General features: G+C 46.5%; 6 protein-coding genes across 6 annotated transcripts in view; 3 read left to right on the forward strand and 3 right to left on the reverse strand.

Annotated features, from left to right (window-relative positions):
- The first annotated feature begins 13 nt into the window (after positions 1-13).
- On the forward strand, positions 14-977 carry CSUI_007030 (uncharacterized protein). Its single transcript, XM_068067180.1, has one exon. The coding sequence runs from the start codon at positions 328-330 to the stop codon at positions 583-585; it is 258 nt and encodes an 85-aa protein (XP_067920839.1). The 5' UTR covers positions 14-327; the 3' UTR covers positions 586-977.
- Positions 978-2302: 1325 nt separating this feature from the next.
- On the reverse strand, positions 2303-5946 carry CSUI_007031 (gliding-associated protein 80). The gene has a single exon (XM_068067181.1). It carries the CDS (start codon positions 4894-4896, stop codon positions 3733-3735), a length of 1164 nt encoding a protein of 387 aa, XP_067920840.1. The 5' UTR covers positions 4897-5946; the 3' UTR covers positions 2303-3732.
- CSUI_007032 (calmodulin cam1) lies at positions 5928-10308 on the forward strand. The gene has a single exon (XM_068067182.1). It carries the CDS (start codon positions 7010-7012, stop codon positions 7559-7561), a length of 552 nt encoding a protein of 183 aa, XP_067920841.1. The 5' UTR covers positions 5928-7009; the 3' UTR covers positions 7562-10308.
- CSUI_007033 (glutathione reductase) lies at positions 10167-20910 on the reverse strand. The gene is made up of 8 exons (XM_068067183.1): positions 18940-20910; positions 18123-18274; positions 16648-17044; positions 15804-16057; positions 14423-14680; positions 13142-13327; positions 12260-12442; positions 10167-11186 (listed from the first exon to the last, which is right to left on the reverse strand). The coding sequence occupies exons 1-8, from the start codon at positions 19145-19147 to the stop codon at positions 11082-11084; spliced, it is 1743 nt and encodes a 580-aa protein (XP_067920842.1). The 5' UTR covers positions 19148-20910; the 3' UTR covers positions 10167-11081.
- On the forward strand, positions 20046-21873 carry CSUI_007034 (histone-lysine n; the record flags this gene model as incomplete). The annotated part of the gene is made up of 2 exons (XM_068067184.1): positions 20046-21583; positions 21705-21873. 2 exons carry the CDS (start codon positions 20046-20048, stop codon positions 21871-21873), a joined length of 1707 nt encoding a protein of 568 aa, XP_067920843.1.
- Positions 21874-22416: 543 nt separating this feature from the next.
- The window catches only part of CSUI_007035 (uncharacterized protein), an 8897-nt gene continuing 4551 nt past the window's right edge, over positions 22417-26762 (reverse strand). Inside the window, exon 7 of the mRNA XM_068067185.1 lies at positions 22417-26675. Within this exon, the coding sequence (XP_067920844.1) occupies positions 23328-24314 (987 nt within the window). The 5' untranslated portion in view covers positions 24315-26675 and the 3' untranslated portion in view covers positions 22417-23327. The remainder of the gene's footprint in view (positions 26676-26762) is intronic.

A 26762-nucleotide genomic window follows, 5' to 3' on the forward strand; every position in this document is an offset into this window, starting at 1 on the left:
TCATTCTCATCATCTATCTCTCCTCTTCTTATATACATATGCATCCATATGTGCGTGGGTACGTGCACACGCAGATATGTATATCTATATGTATGTAGAATGTAGGGGTCTTGTTGGAAATGGGGACGTGGGATGCAGAAGACTGTAGAGGTGAATGGGTGTCTTACCTGGTGTACAGAGGGAGAGAATATCTTACATACAGTTGCCCTTGATACAGAAGGTTCTTCCGTTACCTCATGTAATGAGCAGACAGGATAGAAAACATCAGTGGCACCGTCGTAAGTTGGGAGACACAAGGGGGGCGCTGAGGTCGGACGGTGTCATTTGATGTATGAGCCGTGTGTGATGATGAGTATGAAGAGGGAAAGATTTCTGAGAGAGCTGGACTCCCTTGAAGGAGTCAGGACAGAGAGTGTGGGAAACAGTGTATCGATAGAAAACCACATGAGGTATCTATCTTTCTGTCTACCTATATATCTGTCTATCTCTCCGTGTTGTGAAGCTTTCCTCTGTGAGTCTCCTGTTTTGGTCGGGATCAGCGGAAGCTCTCTCTTTAGACCCGTGGGGGAAGGGAGTCAGGCGTAGAATGTCTAGGAAGTTCTTCTTCTCATCTTCCTACCTATGCTTCTTTCTTTGTTCTTGCTTTGCTACTCGCGATACGGCCTACACGCGCGCATGCAGGACGTGTCGCGAGTAGTGGAGATTCTTCATCTGTGTATGAGCGGGAAGGGTGACGAGAATTGGACGACGTCTTTCTCGTAGGAGAGCCGACACCTGCAGTGCATTTGAAGCGATATCATCGTATGTCAACGATGATACCACCTGGGTTTCGTTCTCAAAGGGAAAGGTAGCTAGCTAGCCAGCTAGCTAGCTAGGTGACTGGCTACCTTGTTTTATTGCAACGCCTTCGTGGGCCTCGAGTGGCTCTTGTGTGATATGAACTCTTATTGTTTTGATTTGTAAATGCATACTTGTCTCCTTTCTTGAGTGTCTCTCGCGCACCTCTACGTGTTGCACGACCGACGAAACTGAGGTTTCTTCTTGGCGTACTCCTTGATCTTAACTTCTATCGCAAACATATACATAGCTTCTTCTTCTCCCTTTACAGACGCCATATGTTAGTATTCTCTCTCGAGGCTAAGATCAAGCCAAGATGCTATCCTTACCTACCCACTCGCATGCATGTACATGGTGAAGGTGGTTTTCAAACCAGAGGGTTCGGGATTGATAGCGCATGTATTTTTACAATAGAAAGGAACCCGCACATCCCTTGAGTCGAAAGGCTCTAGTATTGAGGATCTACTATTGTTTAGCTTTAGTCATTTCGCATCTGATGCACGACGTTCAACATGAGTTCAATCAGCTGCGATGGACGAATATATCTATCTCGGATAGAGAAAGATTGGACTCTGTTTTAGGAGGCCTCTCATCCTCTCTCTCTCTCGTGAGCGACCACGGGCATGGGTGGTCGCTCACGAGGGGCATGGGTGCCCATGCGAAGAGACACGAAACACGACGAGGCGATACCAGCAGCTACATAGTTGCGGTTTCTTGCCTTCGACGGGGATATTTCAAGTCTGCTAGTGTAGATGACTTGTTGCGTTGCGGAACGAGGAAAGGGTTTGAGAAAGTGGTGTGTGAAGAGATAGATTTCCATTCTTTCTCCACTAGCTCAACAGAAACCGAGGGAAGAAGAATCTAACAGCCTGCGGATGTCTCCTCACAGACCCTTGTTGACAGGTGGATCAGTCATTCAGAGAGGGGTGTGGGGGAAGAGAGGTAGAAGAGAATGAAGCTCGTAAGGTGATGAATCGCCTGGCCTAGTGTTGCTTTTCCCCACAGTGAACGAGAGAGAGAGCCTAGGCTAGAGCACTCGCACTGTAAGACAGCGGCGTTTGGGCTTTCTCGAAACTTTCCTCGTTCGTAACGAGGAGGAGATAGTCGATCCACGCTCTCTCTCTATATATGGGTAGTGAAGAAGACCTAGTACGGCAATAGGGTGATGGTATAGATGCAATACCGCCGAAATCACTACGCCAGGCACCTCTCCCTTCCTATGAAGAGCCGCTTAGGTGTATCTAGCTATTGTATTGAATGCATGCTCCACCAATCAACAGGTAATAGCCATCGTTTTCTACTTGGATGAGTGACGAAGTGTTGTGATACGAAGTACATTAGAAGGTTGTAGACGACTCTCTAACACCCCTCATTCGCCGGGAGGGGAGAACCCCCTTATCATCATCAAGATTTCTGGTACTCCCTTCTTCGTTTGGGCTTCGAGTGGAAAACCACCCGTTTGTTTGACAGATCTTTCAGCTACTGGAGGATGTTTGAACAAGGACCTTTCGTTTTCCTTCTCTTTCAACTGCATATCTCCATTCACCAAGTCAACGAGAATCAGGGAGATGACGCCAAGAAGAAGAATAATGAAAAAACGACAGAGGAGATGAACCAAGGAAGCAACTTCTGCCTCTGAATGCCAATTTCTAAGGACGACTCGATGAATCAGCTACACCCGCCACCCAGCCGTCAAAATAGAGATATGGAGAAAGGGAAGAAAACATAGGAGGGGAACGTACATACACCTGTTGGTCTGTATGTTAGTCTCTCTCTCTCTCTCTCGATCGTGTCTCCGCAGGCTGCGGTCACTCACGACGAGAGAAAGAAGAAGCGAGGAGCCGCATACACTACGTCACGAGACTCTTTATGTATTACACACGACACATCATAAAACAGATCTATCACACGTACACTGAAGACCAACACAAGGCATATAGACAGACAGCTAGACACACACTAGCTACCCCACACCGCTGTAGACATGAATGAGATACACGTGATGCAGTCCTATGAGAATACAGCTGGAGGCAGATCTAACAGAAACAACGGAACACATTCTCCATGAAAAAGAAGAAAGGGGGACAGGCGTTCCCCGTTGACAAGCACTTCAGAATTGTAGATAGACCAGAAGCGACGGTCACTGTCGTACGTATACCGAGGTACAATAGAGTTGATTAGGAAGATACCCTCTTGAAAGTCTGTATGTACCTACTACAGCAGATAATAGGACGTCTCATCCCTCCCCAAGTGACTCTCAGAGTTCTTTCTCCTTCGTTTTCTTCAGGGTGGATATATGCTCTTACTTCCTGAGACAACTTCTTCCGTCGTAGCGTGGTTTCTCTCCTTTGAACTGGAGCAACTAGACTAGAGGTGAGAATCTTGTTCTGAAGATATGCGGAGAATAGAATCCATCCAACTCTGGAAAGAGTCGAGAGAAGATGAGAATGAACGGAAGAGTCTACTGAGAGAGAGAGAGCTCTGATCAAACCGTGTTTGGCGACTAGATAACAGAAGATGTGTCCCAAACTCCACTTGGTATACGAAGGAAGAATAATCAAGTTGTCCGAAATCAGTTCTTCCGAGAAGCAAGGGTAGTCTGCCTGGAGAAACGTCCTTGAGCCCACGGTACCCACCCATTCGTACTCTTTTACCACCAGGTGTACATACACCGCCACGCCGGGTGTACGTACACCCCAGTCAGGATGGAGAGGCTACACGACTTCAGTTGAAAGGAGTTACCTGTACCTTCTCTACACGCCATAGCAGGCAAGGAGCACGCCCTTTCATTCCCCTACATATCGCCATCCCTACTCCCAGAGAATCTTTCATGCTGTTGAGCTCATTCTTATCTGTTTTCACGACCTATCTATCTTTACCGTTCTCATTCCTATTCTACTGAAGCAGAGGGACATCCGAGAAGTCAGCAAACCGACATATCTTACAATCCTTTGGTTCGTGGACTTCAAAGTACTTTCTTGATTCATCGATCATTTCCTCGTGAGCATCGGCGTAACAATCGATTGCCGCTTGAACACATCGCCACCTGAGACGAATACGTCGAAATCTCTTTCCCCGCTTCTTTTTCTTATGATAGTAGACGACATCAGGAACGTCTTCCTGGCCTCTCTCCATCTCCTCTAACTTCTTCAAGAGACGTCTTCCCGCGTCTTGATCATGATAAAGCCCGCGAGGGGTATTCGGCGCTGTTGGGAGAGCGTCATCTAAAACACCCTCCCGTGCACTTTCAAGCTTCTCTAGGGGAGTCATTTCATCTGTCTCTTCGGCCGGAGGAGGCGCAAACACTCTTGCAGGTGGTTGGTCTTCTTCAACTGGAGAGGCAACAGACGGAGATTTCACAGGCGAGGGAACTGGTGAAGGTGTTTCAGGCGGAGGAGGAGGAGGCGGAGAGGAAACTGGTGAAGGTGTTTCAGGCGGAGGAGGAGGAGGGGGAGACGGAGGCTCTTCTTCTTTTTCTTCTGGGGGAGAGGGCGGAGATGGTTCTGGCTCAGCGGGTGGACTAGGAGAAGGGCTTGGATGTGCGCTTGCAGTCGGTTCTTGTGAAGGCTCTTCAGGTGAAGGTTCTGTGACGCCGTTTTCTTCTTCTTCTTCTTCACTCTCTGCGGGCTCTACCTCCTCTTTCACAGATTCCTCTTTCTCTGGTGCCGGAGGTTCTTCGGGTTTCTCTTCTTCCTTTATTGATTCTGCCTTAGGAGAAGGCGGAGGACTCGGCTTTTTCTCTTCTGTAGGAGGAGTCGTCGGTTCTTCAACAACGGGCTCCTTGAAAGCAACGTCCTCTTCTTCATCCTTGTGAATTTCGATGTTCTCACGTGAGGCCATTTCACGTGGAATCGTCGCAACCCGTGAAAGAGGTCCTTCGCCTATCTCCTCACCTTCTTTCGCTTTGGTAGCTCTTGGATCAAATAAGGGATAGCGAAGCGGAATAGCATCTTCTTTGTCGTCTGGCAACTCCTGTGAAGCCCGTCTCTCTGCAGACTTGCGACGGCTCTTCTTACCCCCACGTCCAAAGCATTTCGCAAACGGATTGAATCGCGCCATTGCAACATTCACAAGAGGGATCGCATAAGGTGTCAGAGAATCTATAAAGAAGAAAGAACGGAGGGCCGTCTCAGCATAGAGCTATGAATAGCCGGAGCTACATATACAAGCACGGAGATGAGGGAGATGCTGGTGCTGCGCTTCTTCACTGTCGAGTCGTGAACTAGCCTGATTTGATTGCCGTTGGCGGACGAAGAATGAAAGAATGACGTCGATCACATGAAACCATGAGAAGAAGATCGCAAAGGTGATAGGAAAAATGTCCGGGAGATCAACTTGAGTATCTCTTCTCCGACTGCCAAGAATGCAAGGACGAGGAGAAACCAAACCCCGGGGGAGACGATACATAAAGAGGCGAAAGGAAGTCAACTGGACAAAAGTCTCGAACGAAAAGGAGAAACCCGTATTACGACAATCGACGTTTCGAGTAAGATTGAGTCGGGATGCCTCTCACCATCCCGACGGTTGAGCGGACTGCGCACGAGAAAGCCGGGAGAATTTCAGGAAAAGGAGTTCCAGTCGCGGGGAAGGAAAAGAACAAAATGCTTGAAAGGAAAAAACTCACTTGCGGAACGCTTGTGCGTTTTACTAGATAGAAGAAGCAAGTCGTGTGAACAGAAAGCTCTTTCTCCTCCTTTCTCCCCCTCTTCGACTCAACCGCGAACACGTACCTCTACGGCCCAGCGGGTGTCAGTGAGCAACCGAACTGCACCGCCCTGGTGTGCTCCTGCTTGGCTCGTAAAGCCGTACGGGAAAAGAGAAGGCGAATGAAACGACTACAGCCTCCTCAGTAAAGGGAAATGAAAGTAAAAAGTCAAGAGGATGAAAAGGAGAAACAACCAAGTGAGAAAAAAAGAAGAAAAGCAACCAAAACTGTCTCGTACCCGACCAATCGTCTAACTGGAGATGACCCACACTGGGAATGATGACTGATGAGTGGTCATGACGATGATGGTGAGAGTGCTTCTTGCCCTGGGGTGCTTGGTGTATGTACACCTCACTCCGGCCATGGCTTGCTCCAGTCAGTGAGTGGTATACTGCCATCCATCTATCGGCCTATCTATCAGTCACTTCCATCTCTCCCGCTTGTATTCGTACCCCCTTTGTTCCAAGGGGAGAAGAGCCTCAGTCAGCTAGCCGGTCGGGCATCGGGACTCGATGTTGGCTCTACTTGGCTCCCTTGCTCAGGGAGTCACAGACTTCTCGGTCCCGAACTCCTTATGCGACCTTCTGTGAAAAGCTGCAGGCAGCCGTATCTCGAGAAGAAGACAGAGTTCTCTTACCTGGCGAGTTGTGCTCGATTCTTCGGTCTGGCAGGGCAGCCATCTTTGCTTGACTGGCGGTTCCTTCGACATTCGTGTTCGTGTTCTGAAGGCACATGCCGGATGAGTGTCTTTTCTCCCTGTCCTTTTTCTTCCAAGCTAGCGCTGACGTTTCCATGCCCGGACGGTGAAAAGAACGAGAGCAAGTTCTCTGAGGCCTCCTGTCCATCTATTCTGATCTGGTGACAACTTCTCTGCTTACGGTGTAGGTTTGCGTCTTGGTTTTGTTTTTTTTTTTCATTTTCGTCACCAAAACTTGTATGTTTGTTTGCTTCACTTTTGCGGGAGCTTCTTTCCTTTTCGAAGCGGAGCAATTCCAAGGGATCTCATTCATTCAACTCCCTTCGCCTTTTTTTTTTCCGGCAGCCATTTGCATTCTTTTTTTTTCCTCTCCTTTGTCCATTCTGATTTTTTCTTCTTTCTTCTTCATGTCCCCCTCCATTTCCTCGAGATCCAGCGAAAGGATTATTTAGAAGATGGAAGTGTACTAAACGGTGTCTAGGTGGTACTATTTCAGTCGCTGTATCTTCTTCGATCGTCACCCAAATCGATTGGTCTTGTCTTGACTTTTTCTTTCACCCTACCTCACCTTCCTGCTTTCTCGTTTCTTCTTTTTCGTTCAGCATTCCCGTTACATCTTCCGAGGGCATAACAGTAGAACAATCGACCTCTTTTTTTGTGTCTGTCCACTTCCTTCCGCTTCAATCGTCTTTCGTTTCTCCTTTCTCTGGTATCTCATTTCGGACTTCTCTTTCTTTTTCTTTTCTCCACTCCTTCTCCCTTGAGTGACCATGGCGCCAAAGGCTGTTGGGAAAGCCCCGGCGAGTGCCGCAAAGTCACAATCCTCTTCTGTTGCCGCGCCGCCTCGCTTGCGAGCTCATACAGCAGAACTTGAGAGTGTTTTCAAGAAGATTGATCTTGATAACGATGGAAAGCTAAGTGAAGCGGATTTGTCATCTTTTATGAAAGATCGCGTTGGTTCTGCTTTAGAACCCGATCAACTTCGTTCCTTAATTCTTGAGTTGAGAGGTCCTGGGACAGCTGTAACGAAGTCGGGTGAATCTATGCCACCGATCGATTTCCCTACCTTTCTTGGTTTTGTCGATTGTCAGTTATCTAAACCTCTTCCAGAATTGCTTGCTGAAGTCTTCAAAGTCATGGATACAGATCACGATGGAAAGATCAGTGCGCAAGAGCTCGAAGCTTTCTCAGCTAAACTCAATCTTAATCTTGGGTTAGAGGGATCGGCTCAACTTCTCGATAGAGGAAATCGCGAAACAACCGCAACTTTTCCAGAATTCTGTGCTCTTGTCCAAAAGGCTCTCCCTGCGGTTGATCGATAGAAAGTCATGTACAAGTGGACGTCTCAAAGTCGAGAATCTTCGTGTTTCTGTTTTCTTGGGGGGCGACTCATCAGCAGGGACCACTCAAAAAAAGGCTCTCCGTTGTTTCAAGATAGAATCATCTTCTCCATCTTTTGATCAACAAAGAAGGAAAGGAGCGAAGTCCTCTTGCTATGAAAGTGGAACAAAAGAAGGGTGTGTTGTTCTGTTTTCTTTAGTACTGTCTGTCTATCTCTCTCGTTCCGTATATAGAAGGAGTTTTTACTCCTCGGTCTGCTGTCTCTCATTGTGAAGGAGCTTTGAAGGGGCAGGTATGAAATGAAGAACGGAAGAATGTTTTCTTCTACTTTAAAGAGTAAAAGAGAATTGAAGGAAGAGGGGAAGGGGGGGGGGGATGGAATTCTAACAGCCTCTACGAGGGTACAAGGCCTAAGGAAATCCTTCTATAGCAAAGGCAAAGTTCTCTTAGCAAAGAGGAAAGAGAGAAGGACCACAAGTTCTTCTTCTTTGTGGAGGAGAGGAGACATGATATCTGTCTCTGTATCGTACACATCGCTCCCCGGGGCATGAGGTTTCTTGCTACTTCAGATAGACATGCAAATATACTCATATTCATATAAATGCATATAGATATACACATGGATGTGTATATGACTACATAACCATCTATGTATATATACATATATGTGTCCATATGTACAGATACACTCCTATCACAAGCCTGCTGTCGTTGTGTCAAGGGGGCCGAACAACTAAGGGAATCGCTCTCAAGGTTGCGATGAATGAATTTTCTCGTTTTGACTACGATCGCGCGGAAGGACAGATAGAAGAATCGAAGTGTCTGTCCTCTCCTCGTATGTCCTATGACGACTGGTACCACCCCTACTAGTAGTGGTTTGCGATGTTTCTTCAGTTTTCAAGTTAGAGAGCGTCGAGAGAGAAAGAAGACAAAGATGAGAAAAGGAGATTTCCTGTAAAGACGTTTTGGCTACTACTACTAGTGTATTATCTCTCTATCTGATTCAGGCGGGGATATCTCTCCCGACAGGGGGGGTTTTCTATAGAAACAGAATACGCCTGTTTTCTTTTCCCAGGCTCACTGTCAGCGTTTCCAAACTTTCTGTGAAGAATGCTATCTTTCTTCTCGTCCTTTCTCGAAGATGCTCGTGTCAGGAGCTTGAAAGGTTGAATCGATGAAAATTTGCTTCTCTGCGGAGAATCAAATTCTGAGCTCGGCGATAGATGATAGAATGAAGGACGGAGGGAAAGAGGAAGGTGGAGGAAGACAGACGCAATCTAGCTAGGCCCTTCTCCCGCACCATGGTGATACAGCAGCAGTCAGATAGATAGATGGATGGACAGATCTACAGACACGTGACTAGATAAACAGACAGATGGATCAAAGATAGATAGATGAATAGACATATAGATAGGCCGATGGACGATCAATAGATAGCCAAGTAGGAAAATTTTCACGATTAGACAAAATTGCTTGCGAAGGAAGACAGGAATTATCTAGTCCACACGTGATAAAACAGACGGAGGCTTTCTCTCTTTTTGTTGTTTTCCTTCTCTCTTTCTTTTAACTGCCTAGGAAGTTGTTGCCACTGTGCTTTCAAAGGAGAAAGATCACGCATGCGATGAGTTTAACAAAGATAAACGCTATCAGTATAGAGGACGTTTCTTATCAAGAATGGAAGGTTCATTGTCTCTAGAGCTGATGTGAACTGAAGGATTCTTGACAGGGGAAAGAGAGAAAGATCTCCTGGGGGTGCTAGCAGGTAGACAGCTTTTGAACGGACTCTGTCTTGCTTCTTGCCCTTCATTTTTTCTAAGATCGAAAAGAGCTTTTCCTAATCATTCATTTCTTCATGGTGGACGATACCCGATAGAAAGTCGCCCCGTTCTCGCTTTTCTTCTTCTCCTCCACTGGTGCATTCCCTCACTCCTTAATTGTGAATTTCTTTATCAAGAGAGAGACAAGACGAGACAACGGCAATAACTGCGTCTCCCGTCTTAATGCCTCTTCATGCATTGAACAACGAGGAAAAAGATTCACGTCGTCTTTATAAAAAGCAAGAGTTAACGACGAGATTTCCTACAAGGCTGTTGTGATGTTTAACGAGGTCATCGTGCATTGCGCGACTATGCATGCATGCACATCCTATTTACTACCTTTTAGAAAGTTGATCAAGTGGGAAGTTGAAAAGAGAGTGGCTAGAATGTCTTTGTATTTGCTTCTATACTAAAAAAGATTCTATACTCAAAGAAAGATGAGGTGTAAAGGAGTTGCAAGCGATACGTCTAGAGAGGATGATGTCTGGGAGCTTCCTGTGCTGGCGTCAAGAGGAGGAGGAAAGTGACCCAGTGAGAAAGGAAGTTAGAGAAAGACAGAAAGAAAGAGAGAAAGGAAGGAGGAAGGTCTCATTCAGGTGAAGAAGAACTCGACCTGTCTTTTAGGGTGAGCTGCATCTGTGAAGAAGAGGAAGAGCTCAAGAAAGGAAGATTCAATTGATCAAGTGTATGAAGGTTGGATATACGTACCTATGGACAGACAGATATATCTATGCAAATGTGGCTATATGACGAATGACCGACTGTAGAAGGGGGGGATACTATTTGAGACACACTTGAAGATCATGAAGATAAGATCCTCTGTATAAGAAATAGTAGGTATACAAGAGATCCGTGGGTTACTGTCATAGGAGAAGAAAGGACGTTCTTCTCTTTTTCCTATCATCTACGAGACTAGAAAAGATTCGCGGACTCGCTTCTGAATGCTAAATACAATCTTTTGTAGAGGATAGAAAGATCTACTTTTGGCTAACAGAGGGCCGTCACCACCGACTAGCTAGCTAGACGGCGCGTCTTTCATAGACTTGATTGCTTGCTCCCATCATGATATAGAAGACGAGAAGGAGAAAGACTTTCTTCTTCGTATCTGTCTATCTCTTTCGCAAGAGATGTTCTTCTCCGTATCTCTCTACCGCTTTTCACAGATTCCCCGATCCCGGGGTACAGTTTCCTTTCTACATGTGCACGCTCATAGGAACGAATGCCCATGAAAGTCAAAGCGGGGGCTTACTTCCTCATCTTTCTTCTCCATTCTTCTTTATTCTTCTTCTTCTTTGCTTGTAGTTGGCTCGCTGTTGACCAGAGAAATTCGATCGAATCAAGCCAGTCGTTACATACAGACAACTATCTACTCTACATGCCTGCTTCAACCCCATACATCGGCCCGAGGCAGATAGATACGTATCCCCTGTATGATAACGATTTGGAGAAGAAACCAATTCAGTCATACAGAAATGTAGATGACAAATATAGCTATGGTGTATGTACAGATGGCATATCTAAAAGAGACATCCCCCATATGCCTGTTCATACATGTGTACATACACCATGGAAATAGATACCCCGGTATGACGAAGAGCTAGATAGATTAAAGATAGATAGATAGATTAAAGATAGATGGATAGATTGAAGATAGATAGATAGGTAGATTGTCGTCGTTGAAGCATCAGAAATCTCGATGAGAAAGACCCCAGGGCGGAAGAGTGACTACCTCCTCAGCAGCTGTAGGATGGATAGCGATACAGCTATCGAAATCCGCTTTCTTAGCCCCCTAAACAAAAACAACATTTCAGAAGCAAACGACAACGACATACATACATATATATATGCAGACATACACATATATACACACATATAGACATACAGGCACCTATACAAGTCATCCATCCTTGCCATATATATGAAACTCTCTCTTACATGCACACATACACAAGACATCTCGTGTATATAGAGAGAAGAGATGTACATCTATCCATCTCTTTAATTCACAGTCTTTCTCTTCTTTCTCGATGTCTAGCATGCAGTCTCCCCCGCCTTCCTTAACAGAAAGAAAGACAAAAGATAAGAAATTAAGAAGAAGTCTCTTCCTCCTATCTCGGAGGTACCTGTCAAGCCATGTATGAACCAAATGAATAATAGATAGAGACGAGAAGAATACATGAGCTGGAGGTACTATCTATCATCTACCACCCTTGACATATAGGTCGGAGATTCTCTCTCCTCCTGCACCTCTGGGATCTTTGGAGATCTTCTATCTATACTGACGTTGAGAACAAGCCTTGAAGGTAGGTAGGTAGGAGCTCACAGAATGGACAGATGAGTAACGTGACGGACTAGCTACGTGCATGCATGATATAGGTCATCTTCCTAGTGCAGCATCCCCCCCATACGATCACTGAAGAATAATCCGTGTGTCTATGCGACTGCCTTAGTCCCTGTAGTAGCCAAGATCACTGTGAAACGAGCTGAAAGAGGGATGTAAACAGACAACGATGTATGATCTTCTCGATGTCTTCATAGGATAGAGACTCACCTTCGCTTCTATCCACTCCCCTCTAAGCATCATACTTCGTTTGTATATCCATCCAGCATAACACATATCATGCTGCCCCCCCCCTTTTCTTCTACGACCACATAACGGATCTCACATCCACACGCACACAGATACGTACACATCTATCTGTGGAACATATCTCTCTCTATATAGATATATGTACAAACATCTGCCGATCGGTATATACACATACATAAGTACATAGAGGTGCATCTGTCTCCCTCTCTCTCCCCCTATGAAGACATGTGTATGTGTTCATTAGAGAGAATTAGGTGTATGTTGATTCTTACCATCTTCATAGCGACTCCGAATCCTTGAAGCATTTCATCTGCTCCCATACCGACAACGTGAAGCCCTGCAACTTTCATACCTAGACTCTTGACACATATCATCTTTATGTACGTCTTCGGCTTCTCTTCAGGAGGGACTGGCCACGCACCATAGTACAAGTTCACAGATGTCCCTGCATACACCTGAGCAGGAGGGAAGATCATAAGAAAAAGAACAAAGTGCAAAAAGAGAAGAAGAATCCGTCTCCCCTTCTAAAGAGTTCACTGAGAGATCCTTCTCAAGAGTGTCAATGTCTTTCTCTTCTTCGATACATAAGGGGAAGCTAGAAGAGGCTACCGTCTACCATCTATCTCCTCTCTCATGCGATAGCTTCACGTGTGTGTACAATTCGCTTCTCTACTTCTTCTGTTCTTCCTTCTCTTCACAGCTTCTTTCCTCTCTCTCAACTCTCTAGATAAACAGATATGCACGTGTATATCATCTCTGTGTACTTCCTTTGCTTCGTCTCCATCGATATCCCACAGTCTTCTTGAGAAGAAGAAGTCGATAGGCACCAAGTAAGCTTAAAAGCAGAGGGGGATATAAATCAACTCAGCTGACTGAAAGAGAACTCCTTCAGAAAAGAGAGAAGGAGGTGCGAGGCCAAAGAAACATCATGGAGGTCTGTAAAGCTCTCTCAAGACAGCTTGACAACTAGGGGGAGTCTAAAGCTCTCTCTACAGAAAGACGGGTCTGAAGAAACATCTGTCTCTGCTGAGATACGTCGATGACAGATATAATGGAAGAGCGGAGATAGGTAGATCAAAGATAGATAGGTAGATAGACAAATAGGTTTAGTGAACTAGATAGATGTGTTGGAAAGAATGAGAAGACATACATACCTTGATATCATCATCTCCATACTTGGCACGAGCTTCAGCTTCTGTAAGACCAACAGTTCCAGCAGGGGGATGAGAGAAGATGACCGTAGGTACGCAGGCATACTCAATCTTTGCATCTTTCATTCCCCCGAAGAGTCGATCAGAAAGTCGTCGTCCAGCTGCAATAGCTACGGGAGTCAATTCCATCTGACCGCAAAAGATCAACACGAGAAAGAAGAGAAGAAGAGGAACAAAGAATGTAAAGAGCAAGAGGCCTCTTCATTCTTCGGCCACTTCTCTCTTCTTCAGCTTGTCATCTTCGATGCATTGGCATTCTATATGAGTGAGTTGTGTCTAGTGTGTCTGTGTCTACTTTTGACGAGCCCGGGGCTACCGTAGAACCTCAAGAGACACGCGAGGGGGGAGGAAAGGGATCTGATAGATCTATTAGAGCATCTTAGATAGAAGGCACACCTGTACCTATCTCATGGAGAAAAAGAACAAGGAGTGAAGGAAGTGAAGCTTCATATAAAGAAAGAGAAACGACGGAGGGAAGGGAGACTAAGAATGGTACGAAGAAAGAAGACACAGGAGGAGATATAGTGATGATTTACGATCCTTACAGCTACGAGACAGAGAGAGAGAGAGAGAGACGTGTTTCTGCGCCAATAGGATGAAAGATATAGGGCAAAGAAAAGATGAAATACCCATCTACTTCTCGACAGATTCCTAGGTGAGGTTTGAACGCGAGAGGTGATACACCGGATTACTTGTCCTACATATATATATACTTATAGGTGCATGTGTGTATATACGATCAAAGATGCAGACTGGCAACAGACGGGGGATGAAGCTGGGGAGATCTCCCAAGCAGACATAGGCTCACAGAATACCTATCTCATTTCTCTCTCCTGTCTGTATGTATTCTAGATCTCTGGCGTATGAAGGCTTCGTCATTCTCTCTTGGCTCTACCTCTTTGTATACATTCGACGGAGTGATGCCCCTCAACTCACCTTTCTTCTCTTTTTCCTTAGATCTCTCTCTATCTATACATAAATACTAGACCCTATACATGGATAGATAGATCGCAGATAGGTGATAGATATACACTTCAGTTCATCTCCGAATGACTATGTTGCATACCAGGTATACCTGTGCATGATATGTCTCTATTCTACGTGCTTAACTTCTTACAAAGATGGAAGGCATATGCTCATATATCCGTCTGTGCATACAGATGATGTAAGCGAGTATGAAAAGAAGGAGAGACATGATGAGGCCGTATTAGTTTCTATCTTTACCTCTCCGCAGACATCTCCGACAGCATAGATTCCTTTAACCGATGTATTCTGATACTCATCGACTTTAATACATCCTGTCTGAGGTATCTGAACGATCCCTTTCTCCTGCAATCCTAGCTCTTCCACTTCAGGCACACGACCAACAGCCGCAATGATCTGATCAAAGCCCGAGTGCTTTTCTCCATTGCTTAGCTCTAGCGTCAATTTCCCTGTCTCAGGATCCCGAGTCACCTTGACTGGGACGCTATGAGGATGGACCTATACAGACACATAGACATCTATATAGAGTATCAACAATATACAGAGGAACAACATAAATAAGATGACGGTCACACACATACACGAGTGCTCTACCTATCTTTAATCTATCTATTTATCTATTTATAGGATGATGATGATAACGGGGAGTATACATGCTGGTTCCAGGCCCAAGGTGTAGACGATGAATAGTCGAAGGAGGGTGTGGGACAGATATCTATATCTATATCTATATATATCTATATATGTGTATTTGTCAGTCTATATTTCTATGTATCTTTCTTTCTATGTATATGTGCTCATGTCTTTCAGGGCGTGGTGAGAAAGGAGCACGATGATTCGATGTGAGTCCTTCCACTGGTCTTCTCTCTCTATGAGGCATGCCAGTAAATATTCATCTAAAAAGAATTTATGCATGCAATCGTGTGTGTTCATAGACCCCCTTCTATCCTTCATTCGCCCCCTCAAAGGAATCAAGCACAAAAGAAGGTATATACATGTCTATACATATACATATATCTATATATCTATATATATGTGCACATACCTATACATATATATATATATATACATATGTATACATATATATATATATGTATATGTACACAATCCATGCGGCGTTGTTACCTGCTTTGAAATTACCAGGCGGAGGAAGCAAACACGGTTGGGTAGAGTGTCTATATGTATAGTGTCAAAAGATAGATAGAAGAGAGATCGAGAAGAGAGGGGAAACGCCAGCCTAGTCAAGAGAATCAAGAGGAAGAGGACCATCGGAGACCCTCCTTGACTGCATCTTGACGCAATTCTTCCTACTCAGGGAAAAGAAGTGAATCTCATGCATGCATGCAGACGTACATAGATATACGTATACTGATCCAGAGATATGGGGGAAAGTGTAGAATTCACATATAGATATATATATGGCTTCTATAGGAAGGGTAGAAGACGAGAGTAGCCTCGACCCATTTCTATGGATCGATCCATACATATGAGAGAAAGTTTCGGCTTCCGATTCACATGATACCCTGCACGTAAACACACATATATACACACATATACATAGATATCCATATATATCTGTTTCTCTCTCTCTCTGTCTATATGTATGTGTGGAGGAGGATACCTGGACCCCTGCTTTTTTCATTGCTTCGTCAACTTTTTCGCTAATGAGATCGTCGAACTTTCGAAGGGCTCGCATATGGCGTACGAAGAGGTGCGTCTCAGCCTTCATAGCAGCAAAGATGCCTGCAAACTCTACAGCGATATAACCTGCACCAATTAGAGCGACTTTCTGCGGCATCTCTTCAAGCTCGAAGAAGCCGTCACTGTCAATAGTATGTTCTGATCCAGGGATATCCAGAGCTGCAGGCCGTCCCCCTGAAAGAGATGGAAAGAAGAAAGAAAGAGAGAAAGAGTGAAGGAAAGAAAGAAAAAAAGAGAGAAAGAAAGAAAGAAAGAAAAAGAGAAGGAAAGAAAGAAAGAAAAGAAAAGCCAATGACGATGAATGAATGAAGAAACGAAAGGGAGAAGAGAAGAGAACAAGAGCAAGAAGAAGAAAGGGTCTAGACCGAAGCAAGAAGAGTAAGGCGAATCTTGAAAAGAAGAAGAAGAGTTACATGAAGAAAAGGATGGGGAGAAAGAGATAGACACATAGAAAAAGAAAGACGTCATAACTATCCATTGATCTCTAAACTATCTATCTATTTGTATTCTGTATATAATATACTGGGAGAGAAGAACATACTTTTAGGATGTCTAGAGAACCCGAGCAGAAGTTGGTGTATACAGAAGCCTCCTATCTCCTAACATACATCATCATAGATGGGACCATTCCATTCTCTCCCTCTCTGACACGTCACAAATCTATCTATCTCAACTTCCCTCTCTTCTTTCTTTCTTTCTTTCTTTCTCTCTCACTCTTTCTTTCCTTTTCTTCTCTCTCTCCAGGTTTCTCATCTCCTCCATACCTGTGGCTACGAGCACATGACTAGCTGTGACTGTCTCCGTCGTTCCATCAGGGTGGCGTAGTTCAATAGAATGGACTGTCTCTGTCGGACGCTGGGCTTGAGCAAACCCCCCTCCCCCTTCTTTCTTTTCCTTGTCCTTCGTAGTAGCAGTAGCAGAAGTACTTTCCTCTTGTTCTCCTCCTACAGTCTCCGAACTCTGGAGCCGAGCCGTTGCAGAAAAGTATGAAACACCGCTATTCGATAGATTTCTTTCGTAGATGCCATTCAATCTCTTAATGTAGTTATCTCGATTCGTCTTGAAGGTTTTCCAACAGAAGGTCGGCAGCTCTTTCACGTGAAACGCAAAATTCTTCAGCTCATGGAGAGTCTCGTTGACTGTAGCTACACACCACATCACCTACGGAAGGAGAAAGAAGAGAGAGGAGAACATGCGTGGAGATGCAGAAGCACGTGAGAGAAAGAACAACAATAAGACACAATCCAGAATGCAAATGAATGGATGAAAACACGAGAAAGCCAGCATGCAGACTTCCTTAAGAATCAATCGGATGAAGATTTCGAAATACAAGTGGACATGTATACACAGGTGTGTCTATCTATCTACACGTCCGTACACATGTCTTCCCCTAAACTGTGAAAGGGGTATGTCAGTCTTGGATACACTCCCCTCAAAGTGCCATGTATGTACATCTATATATATATATATATAGCTAGTTATATATCTATCTATCTAGAGATATGTAACATATAAGGATGCGAGACAGTTAATAGCTAGCTGCGGAGCATGCATGCAACAGATATCGCCTCCCCTGGCTTGATTGCTCTTTCCTCCTTCCTCTCAGATGTCTCTACACATGAAAAGTTTCACATGCCGTTTCTCACACACAAACCGACACAGATACCTGTACATATATGTATATATATATATGTACATGCATATAAGTATATATATGTGTACATGTATATACATTTATAGGGGAGAGACGTGGAATGTTGTGAAATGGATGAATCATGCAGGTATGATGAAAGGCAGATGCCTAAGGTAAGATGAGAGAGACTGAGAGGAAGGTGGATGGAGGCGAGCGTTAGGAGGACCGAAACATGTCCCACCAGCATTCTCTTCCACTGCGTGTGTGAAAACAAAAGTAAGAGGCGAACTAACGCTTCGTCCATATTGCCAAACAGGCATACTTCATAGCAAGATGTTCAGGTAAGCAAGCCCATGATATATATATATACATCTATATGTATATACATATATGTATCTTTGCATTGTCACACGAACGTGTATGTACATACAGATAGATACATACCTATGCACCCCCAATACGTATTTGTCACTGGATAGAGAAACCATGTACACGTAGGGTGAAGAAGGGCTTAGGCACTACCTATCAATCAAAATGTACATATATCTAGATATTGCGGAAAAGCGAGGCTGAGAAGAATAGAGAAGCTTTGAAAAGGAAACGTACTTTCTTCGGAACGCATCCAACATTGACGCATGTACCTCCTAGTCTTTTGCCATCTGCTAATCCAACTTTCGCATTATACGAAGCCGCTCTCCGAGCACATGCTATACCCCCACTACCTCCTCCGATGACGAAGAGATCAAAGTGCTTCTTGGCTATAGGCATAAGCAAAAATGCGAAAAGAAAGATACAAGAGGAATGCCTCAGACCGTTGTGCTCTTGGTTTCTTCTAGACGAGGTGCATGCAATTTACGTGCTTCCTTTCAACTAACATGCATGCGGTCTGTTCTTCGGAGAATTGAAGTCCTATACAGGAGAAGGACGGCAAATCTCAACGAGAAGAACATATGTGTCAATGTGTATGAATGCATATATATGTACGTGTATATGTGAAGATTCCTGTATGAAAAGATGTATGAATATGTACGTATGAATAAGTATATATGTACGTATGAATAAGTATATATGTACGTATGTGTGCAACTGGGGCATCAAGAGGTACTGATACAACCGCGGGGGTAGAGGGACAGGAAGAGTTTAGAAAGAAAGAAAAGAGGATTGACGAGCGAGACAGGACCCCGGTAATGAATGCTTCCTGGAGTCACGTAGCACGAAGCTGACCATCGCTTGCAGATCGCTCTCTCTCACTGTATATAGCCCTGTAAGTATCTGCATGAACCGATACAAACATCACTCCTCTTTACCTGTGCGGAAGGGGTTGCGTAGCTTCATGAGTATGGCTGTACAGATACACCGATGTGTATGTACACCTGAGCGAAGAATCTCTTCTCTTTGCATGTCTCGAGTGGGATCTCCTCACCTGCTGCAGCAGCTGCCATTTTGCTGACCGATCCGAGCGGAGACAGGGTCTTCGAGCGACACACCTTAAAACTGTCCGTATGGAGGTTCCTAGGAAGACTAACAAGACTTGAAAGTCGTAAAGCCAAGACTCCTCCAAAGAAAAGGGAAAGTCGAACACAGTAGTAGTAGAGGAATAAGAAGATGAGAGAACGAGAAAGGGAGGACATACTCACGCTAGTGACGTCCTCTAGATATTGAACGAGGGGAAAGAAGATGCAGGCCAAGAGACAAGCAACCACGAGGCACAGGAAGGCTCCGTTCAATAAGCAGCAGGGCGACAGCCGACACACACACACACACTCCTATCGTGAGGGCTTGAAACAGTGGCGAAAAACGAGATCTAAGTGATTGAGCTCTATGCAGTCCAGAAAACAAGAAGAGGAGAGCAGGGAAGAGAAAGACACGAAGGAACCCTGAGAGAGGAAACCGATTTTCTACGAAAGAACAATGCGACGAAGGACGACAAAGGAGACATGGCATGCGCATGCGAATGGAGCGTTACGGATTCGGAGACTGCCGTCTAGAAAGAAGGTACCAAACCCTCTCAGCTTCCTTTCTGCTTAGCTTCGCTATGCCTGGCTCTCTCGGGTCTGTCTACTGCTTCTTTGTTGAGGCGGGGTGCTTGCCTTGTGAAAAATGGCTTCCTCCAAGTGACAACGTAGAGAGGGATACAAGAATGGTCCATGCATCGGTGATTGGAAATTGAGCTTGTCGGGGAAAGATTTCTCTTCGAGCTTCATCAGATTGGCATTTTTTCTGCAGGTTTCGCCGCCAGCACTGATGGGACGGGAGGCATTTTCGAATATCCGCAGCAAGAAGTCTGGAAACTGGCGACGGTGATTTAGCATTTTGCTACGGGCCGTTTCTTTACTATCTTTTTGTGTCACAGTCTTTCTTTCTCCGGGCTGGTCTCTCCTTCTGTTACACTGCAGCGTATCATCCAGTCCCGAACAGCTCCCTGTCCATCCGCCGTCGGTTGGTCTCTACGGTTTTTTCTTCCGTCGATCTAATTCCTTGTGTCCTGCGTTGGAGGAGCTTTTGGGCTGCATCTAACACTGCGTCAAGATGGAGACGTCTCCGGCTCCTGCCAGTGTGCTCCCCTCATCTTCCTTAGTTCCGTGCTCCCGTGTGTTTGAAGTGCGTTGCCAAGGCCGGCCAGATCGACCAAAGAGCGTGGGGCTTTTCGCAGTTTCTTCCCTACCAGGCAACTTTACCTTTCACGAAGAACTTCCCGTGTTTGCTTTACAACAAGCGGTCAACAAGAGCCTCATTCGAGCTTGCTGCAATTGTCATAGAGTCCTTGGCGATTTGCATTCTCAGCTCTCTCACTTCTTTTCGTCGACTAACCCCGAGGCGCTCGAGAGGCTGAAGACGTGCGCCGTCAATAATACTAAAAGCTTACCGAACCCGGCTTTCTCTGCGGAAGTTGTTTCATGTGCTGGGGGTTGTGGAGAGATGTATTGTTGCCGGAGTTGCCAGCTGACACACATGCGGCAAAGTCATAGGTATCTCTGTGTAGGTCCGCTTGAAGAAGGTCATCCCATCGTTCTATTTAAACAGCTAGCCGTACAACAAACAGAAAATCTTCTTCTTGCTGTTGAAGCTATATGTAAACTTGTTTCGCTTGCCGCAGAAGATCTTCTGATACACGAGCACAATGGCGTAGAATCATCCAGTGGGGTAGGGACTGAAGTGTCTCGTATCTCTTGTCCGGCCGAGGTGGATGATGCCAAGTTTCTCCGTATATTAGCCGAACGGGAAAGTGAAGTGAAGGCTAAGACGGAACAACTTTTTGGAGTTTTACTAGGCTATGACCATGATTACTGGGAGGCAGTGGAAGGAGAAGAAGGTAATAATGAGGCCTCAAAAGACAGATTACTCGTATTGCAGGACATTTGTCACTGTTTACATGCTGCCTTCTCCAGTCCAGTAAACGAACGGCAAGCCGGGGCTAAGATCCTAGCTACCCTTTTCGAGTCTCCTGGTCTACTTTCGCAAGTAACAGGGCTATTTGAAAAGACGAATACACACATTGTCGTTCCGTCACCTTTAAACTCACTTTTCCGCAATGCAGCGAAGGAAGTGAGTTCATCAGCAGTAGCACAGAGCAGTATTGAGTTGTTAGAGTTCATTCTGAGAGAGAAAGAGGTAGCACTCCAGCGGATTTTCGGAGACGATGAGGAAGAGATGGAGGAGGAGGACGACGACGAAGACTCGCTAGCGTACAAGCAACGCCAAAAAGAGAAGGAACACCTCATGAAGACACGATTCGCCGAGGTTCCTCTTGGGAGTTTGTTACCACCGCCTTCTGAGAGCGAAACCTCGGATAATTCTCTCAACATGTTGACTGGAGAGCGTTCCAGCTTTCAACCACGATCCTTTCCCGATGTTCACGGCACGGGTTTCTTCCCTTCTATAGGCCGAATGAATCATTCGTGCGCCCCGAATGTTCGGCTCGTTTATCCTCATGGGAGCAACACCGTCGCGTTCGTGACAATGCGGCCAGTAAAACAAGGCGAAGAGCTGTGCATCTCATACGTAGATGGTATCGAAGAGATGGATGATGAGGAAAGAACTGCGGCGCTAGATACCTTTGGATTTCAGTGTGACTGTGATCGGTGTCGAAAGCCTGAATAATGTGGACAGGGAGGCGAAATGCATTTGTTGTGGCTTGCCTCTTCTCGAGAGAAGGATTTCCATGATTCTCTGGTTCGTTTGTTGCAGGAACTTACAAGCTGCACGCTTGGCAAGCAGGGCGACAGGGTCTTGCAGCGATGAAGAAGAACCAGTCGATCACACGTTAGTTGACAAGCATACCCAGTATTTGCCGGTTTGCGTTGCCATAAAGAGTTCCAGAGTGACCCAGAAGAGAAACTTGCTAGCATCTCGGTAGCCTACAAAAAGAGAAGGTACAGGTGTAAAAGGATACCTGGTCCGATTTCAATCCGTCCGAATACGCCAGGGACGGAAGACAAACTGCAAGGGGAAAGTCACCGTCAGCTAGGTCGAGAAGCGCAACGAGAGCCAACATCTCAGACACGTGACAGCTAACCTTTGCATTGGCGCTAGAGATAGTGATGTTTGCTGGCATAACCGGACATGTGAGCGGACAATTCCCTCAGTAGACACGTTATCCTACACTTGAAGTCTGCAACCGCCTACACCAATGAAGCTCACAGCGCTACCTCGAATATAATACTAGACACGCCACAATCCTCCTCAGCCACTTGAACAACGAGGCTGTGTCACAGTCGCTACATTTGGCCTGTACTTGCTTTGTTTCGCACTTCATTCTCCGGGTTCAACGGAACACTCGGCTACACTGGAGCGTTGGGCTCTGTCTACGGGTCAATGTCCTGCACAGGTGGACACCACTAAAGAAAAACGCGAAATGGGGACTACACGGGGACTTGCTTTTGTCTTAGACTGTGGTTGTTCCGGTGCCAAGCTAGACGTCGAGCTCAACGGAAAAGTTGCAGGCAGCATCTCCTTGCCTACCCGCACTCGAAACGTCGGGCTGCGATGAGGGCGGACGTAGCGAAGCAAGAGTAGCATAAAACCTGCTCGCTTGTAAGATTTCTCTCGCGTTTGATTCGCGGAGTCATACCGCCGCTGCAGCGAGAGAGCCAACAGTCTTGAGGAGTGAATGCTTCAGTTACAACGATGCTTATCCCTCTATTTTTTCAGCGCCAGGCTCAAAAGAGCAAACACGGCTAGGGTGTCAATCCCGATTCTCAGCTAGCTCCTTGCTGTGTTTTTTTTTGTCTTTGGGAGTTCACCCAAGAACCACGCGCGTTGTCATCCGCGACAACAGTGCACGGAAGAAGACTGCCGCAGGGGACGGCAGACGACGGTGGAAGTCTGTACACAATTTGAAGGGGTTCAGTCGTCACGGTTTAGATTCTCAGATGCAAACGCCGCACCGAACAAGATGTGGATCATTGAACACATGAAAAAAGCGGAACTGCGAACTCGGAGTTCAACTCAATAAAAAGACAACCCAGTGCCTGCCGTGATGTCTTTCGGCATACACTGCGCATACCCTTTCAAAGATACGCTCTCTTGACAAATTCGGAAGACATGCAGCCGACCACTGATAATACTTTGAGTCGAAAATAAGAGAACATGACAAGGTTTCAAAGCCTGACAAAGGCCATTCACTGAGCTGTGATTGCGTCTTTCACGGCGGCGTGCACCATTGACAAACGACGCTGAGGAGTCAGTGGACGCCGTGGAGTCTCAGGACAACTCGTGATCATGGGAACACTCGTTGGCCTGAACTGAAAACAATGTAAAGTACCCTTTGGGACGGGGAACCCCCGGAGTGAGCACCACGCGATCTGCCTGTCACGTCGCCCCGAGGTCATCCTCATCCGCGATCCACAGAGCTGGCCCCTTGGCCTCAGTCGGTGTGGAAGGGTATGTTGTGTCATCGGGATCCCTCACCCTTGTTGAAATGTCGAGGTACAGGTTTCCCGAGTGTTTCGATGAATTCACAGGCCTTTCCTTGATACTCGTGAGAACCCTTGTAAAGTCAGGGCCGTGGGAGCTGCTATGACTCGGTAGGTTTTCCTCTGGTGGCGGAGCACGCAAAAAAGATGGCTGGGGTTCAGGACTTTGCCCAGGGGACTGGCACCGCCCGTGACGGTCCTCGCTTGCCCAGCCATGCGGCACGTCGTGGACACTGCTTGAAAGATGCCACCGACAGTGCGCTCCTTGCTGGCTTCCATCCTCCGAGAGAGACAAGTTCAGCAACGGTAATATGAATTGCTCGACGCCCTCATGAAAGGGAAACCTCCTAAATCTCAAGGAATCAAAGTCTTCTCCTTGTAAACACATGTTAAACCTAAACCAGCGCTCCTCTCGGGGCGGCGGCCTCACCAGGAATTCTTTCAGAGGGAAGTAAATGACACTTGGAGGACCATCCGACTCAGAATCGTCTTCAGCTCCTGCCGGGCAAATGGCGACATGAGATAGCTCGTCTTCTCCCCATTCCTTCTCACGAGCAAACCCACGGACCGAGTTTACGAGGAATCCTGGGGGACTGTGTGAACATGGCTTCAAGATCGAGTGGGACCTGCCTGTCCGGATAGGGTCCTTATCATCTGGTTTCCTAGGAGATTTACTTTGGCACCGGTGGTGTTTTCCCACTACTGAGCTAGCAGAGGAGTACTGCGTGAAGTACTGCCACGTACTCGATGCAGAAGTCGGGACAGCTGGCGGTTTGACCTTCTCCCGGGCGCTCGTCGGGCCCACACCGAACTCCCTCCCGAAACTCTCCTGACTTTCCCCGCACAGAAGATGAAAAAAAAAACTACCAATAGCCCTCTCCATATCCAGAAAACTGGCTGAAAGAGTTTACCACATCGAAGTCTCCACCGTCATCGATTATTCCAGCGAAGAACTGGGGGGACACTCATCGTCACCGGCAGATGCATTCCCGCTCGGCCTCGGGGGGGCTTGAGAAATGACGCCAGACCGGAAGAGTCGGCTGCCACGGACGGATCCTCAAACAGAAAAAAAATAAGATATGCTGCTTGGAGAAAGATGGGACCTATGCCTAAACCTAGAACTCGCAGGGAGTTTATTCTACGGACACCACGCAACGGCAACCTTCGATAGCCACTTAGGTCAGTTGAGTATGTTGATAGCAACTCGGAAACACAGGAAACGACAAAGTTCACATCACGGGAACGAAGCAACAAAACCGTCAACAACAAGAACGAAGCAGTCTCTGGAAATTTCTACATCGAGCGACACGTATCTGTGAGGCCACTGTCCTCTGGGAGCACTAGAAACTTTCGGCCCTGGACTATCATACAGATGCAAAGGGTCTGCTGTTACTGTCGCCCAAGACAAACCACCGCTGTACACGCTTCCAAACACAACAACGATGTGCACTTCCGAACAGAAAAGCGGAAGTCCTTCTTTCTACATGAAACAACAAGGGGCCTAACGGTTCGCCTGCCGGCGAAGACCAGCCGTAGGCCGGTGTCCCCGACCGGTTGTGCCGGGTAGGCGCCTTGGGCATGCCGGCAGCAGTCCGGCTCCGCAGCAAGGCCACTCGAGAGGGTCAGACGGTGTTCTTGCACATTACTGAAGAAGACATTAAGGGAAAGTATTTCTCGTTTCTCTTCGTACTTTACCGTTCGCGAACAAATGCCAGTGAGATTTCTGGAGAAAGACAGACCAACTGCGCCAGCCGGCAAAGTGTGTTTCACCCGCTTACACGCCAACTACTATCATGGGGAAGGAGGATCTTGGGCGGGCGTGCTCAGACCTTCGTCCAGCATCGTCATCGAGGACGGTACTCGAGCTCTTGGTGAGCCCCGCGGCACCTGTTTGAGCGTGAAGACGGCCTGCTGCCGAGCGCACACGGGCCCCGCCCAGGGCGTGCCGGTGCCGGCAGCCGACAGGACCCACCGTCCGGAGAGCAACGGACTCCCGCCGCCTACGGCTGAAGACACCGCCCTGTAGCAGAAGACGGCGCTGATGCATGGATTGCCAGCAGGATGAAAGAGTGCCACCGGGGGCGCAGCAAAAAGGGCTTACTCTGACTAGGAACGTGAACCGGGCTTCCAGTATCGCCGCCGTCTTCCGGATTAGGGTCGGATGCAAGACCACCCTCGATCGACTAGTCTCATTTATATTACATCTCAGACGCTTTTGTTTCGCAGCACAATCATCCCCTGCCCGAGCTAGCTTCCTTCTCCGTCAAATAACTTGGGGCATACACTGTCGAGGTGGCCGGCCAGGCTCACTCGGCACACCTCGTCCCAATAGTGAGCCGCGGATTTTTCGTTGCTTGAACACTTCGCTCTTTGGTGACCTCACCAGAATCCTAACGCGTCTTAAGCGGGAAAACCGTTCAAGATGTCAGGTACATCAGTTTTCACTGATGTACCTATCTATCATCTACTTTCCTTTCTGACCCCGAGCGGAAGAACGTGTGGTGTGTCTTCCCTCACACCAGCTTCCTCTTGTGCAGAAAACCTCCGTTCTCCTGAATGTCTCGAACGTCTCTAAAGCACAAGAAACAAAAAAGCCTACTGTTCCATCGCTTCACCGAGTTAGACACACCAGCTACACATATTTCTGTGCAGGGGGAACCTCGATTCTGAAGTGGACCTTGGCAGTATCGAAAAAAGCTCTGTCTTTCTGTCTTCATGAACAATCCTCCATTTCATCTAGACAAGGAACAAACTAAATGCTATTCTTGTCGCAAATCACACAAACCGCCGGCTGGAAAGGCCGGATAACATTCGGAAGGAAGCACATCGTGGGGGGTGGGGACGCTCATTTCCGTGTCATCATCATGAAGAGAGAAAGTTTTGATGCAACATCTCCAATACAAGCAGCAGCAGCACAGACAAAGATCCAGCCACGAGAAGATACACCTCATAACTGAAAAGAATAATACATCTTCTCTCCATTTTACACCCCTTTTTCGATGAATCTTCTTCCTGTACAACAACAGTACGTCTCGCTTCAAACACTCACTCGCATGGAGGTATGAACACGATGTAGCTGTCGAGCGTCACAATATACCGGTAAAGATATCACTTCTAAGAGCATCAAGGCCACCAGTCGGTCTTAAAAACCACAGCGCCGTGTTCAACCAATAGTTCTCCGCATACTGCGGTTGCTCAATCGGATGCGCTGCCTCAGGGTAGTATAACAGTCGAGCCGGAACCCCTGCAAACAAAAAGAAGTCAAACCGTCTACTAACAAATTGACTATCCGTTCTGATGTCGTCAATCTATCTCTAATCAATCTATCTAT

The sequence above is a fragment of the Cystoisospora suis genome, assembly GCF_002600585.1.
Source record: "Cystoisospora suis strain Wien I chromosome Unknown contig_3623, whole genome shotgun sequence".
In the NCBI taxonomy this organism is placed as follows: Eukaryota; Apicomplexa; class Conoidasida; order Eucoccidiorida; family Sarcocystidae; genus Cystoisospora; species Cystoisospora suis.

Excerpts from the sequence above, each read along its gene's own strand:
- CSUI_007031 (XM_068067181.1), bottom strand. The coding sequence starts at position 4,896 with ATGGCGCGATTCAATCCGTTTGCGAAATGCTTTGGACGTGGGGGTAAG.
- CSUI_007033 (XM_068067183.1), bottom strand. The coding sequence starts at position 19,147 with ATGTCCTCCCTTTCTCGTTCTCTCATCTTCTTATTCCTCTACTACTAC. Across the intron at positions 16,058-16,647 it reads TCATGTGCTCGTAGCCACAG|GGGGACGGCCTGCAGCTCTG; the intron begins GTATGGAGGAGA and ends CATCTCTTTCAG. Across the intron at positions 14,681-15,803 it reads TGAAAAAAGCAGGGGTCCAG|GTCCATCCTCATAGCGTCCC; the intron begins GTATCCTCCTCC and ends GTGTCTGTATAG.
- CSUI_007032 (XM_068067182.1), top strand. The coding sequence starts at position 7,010 with ATGGCGCCAAAGGCTGTTGGGAAAGCCCCGGCGAGTGCCGCAAAGTCA.
- CSUI_007030 (XM_068067180.1), top strand. The coding sequence starts at position 328 with ATGTATGAGCCGTGTGTGATGATGAGTATGAAGAGGGAAAGATTTCTG.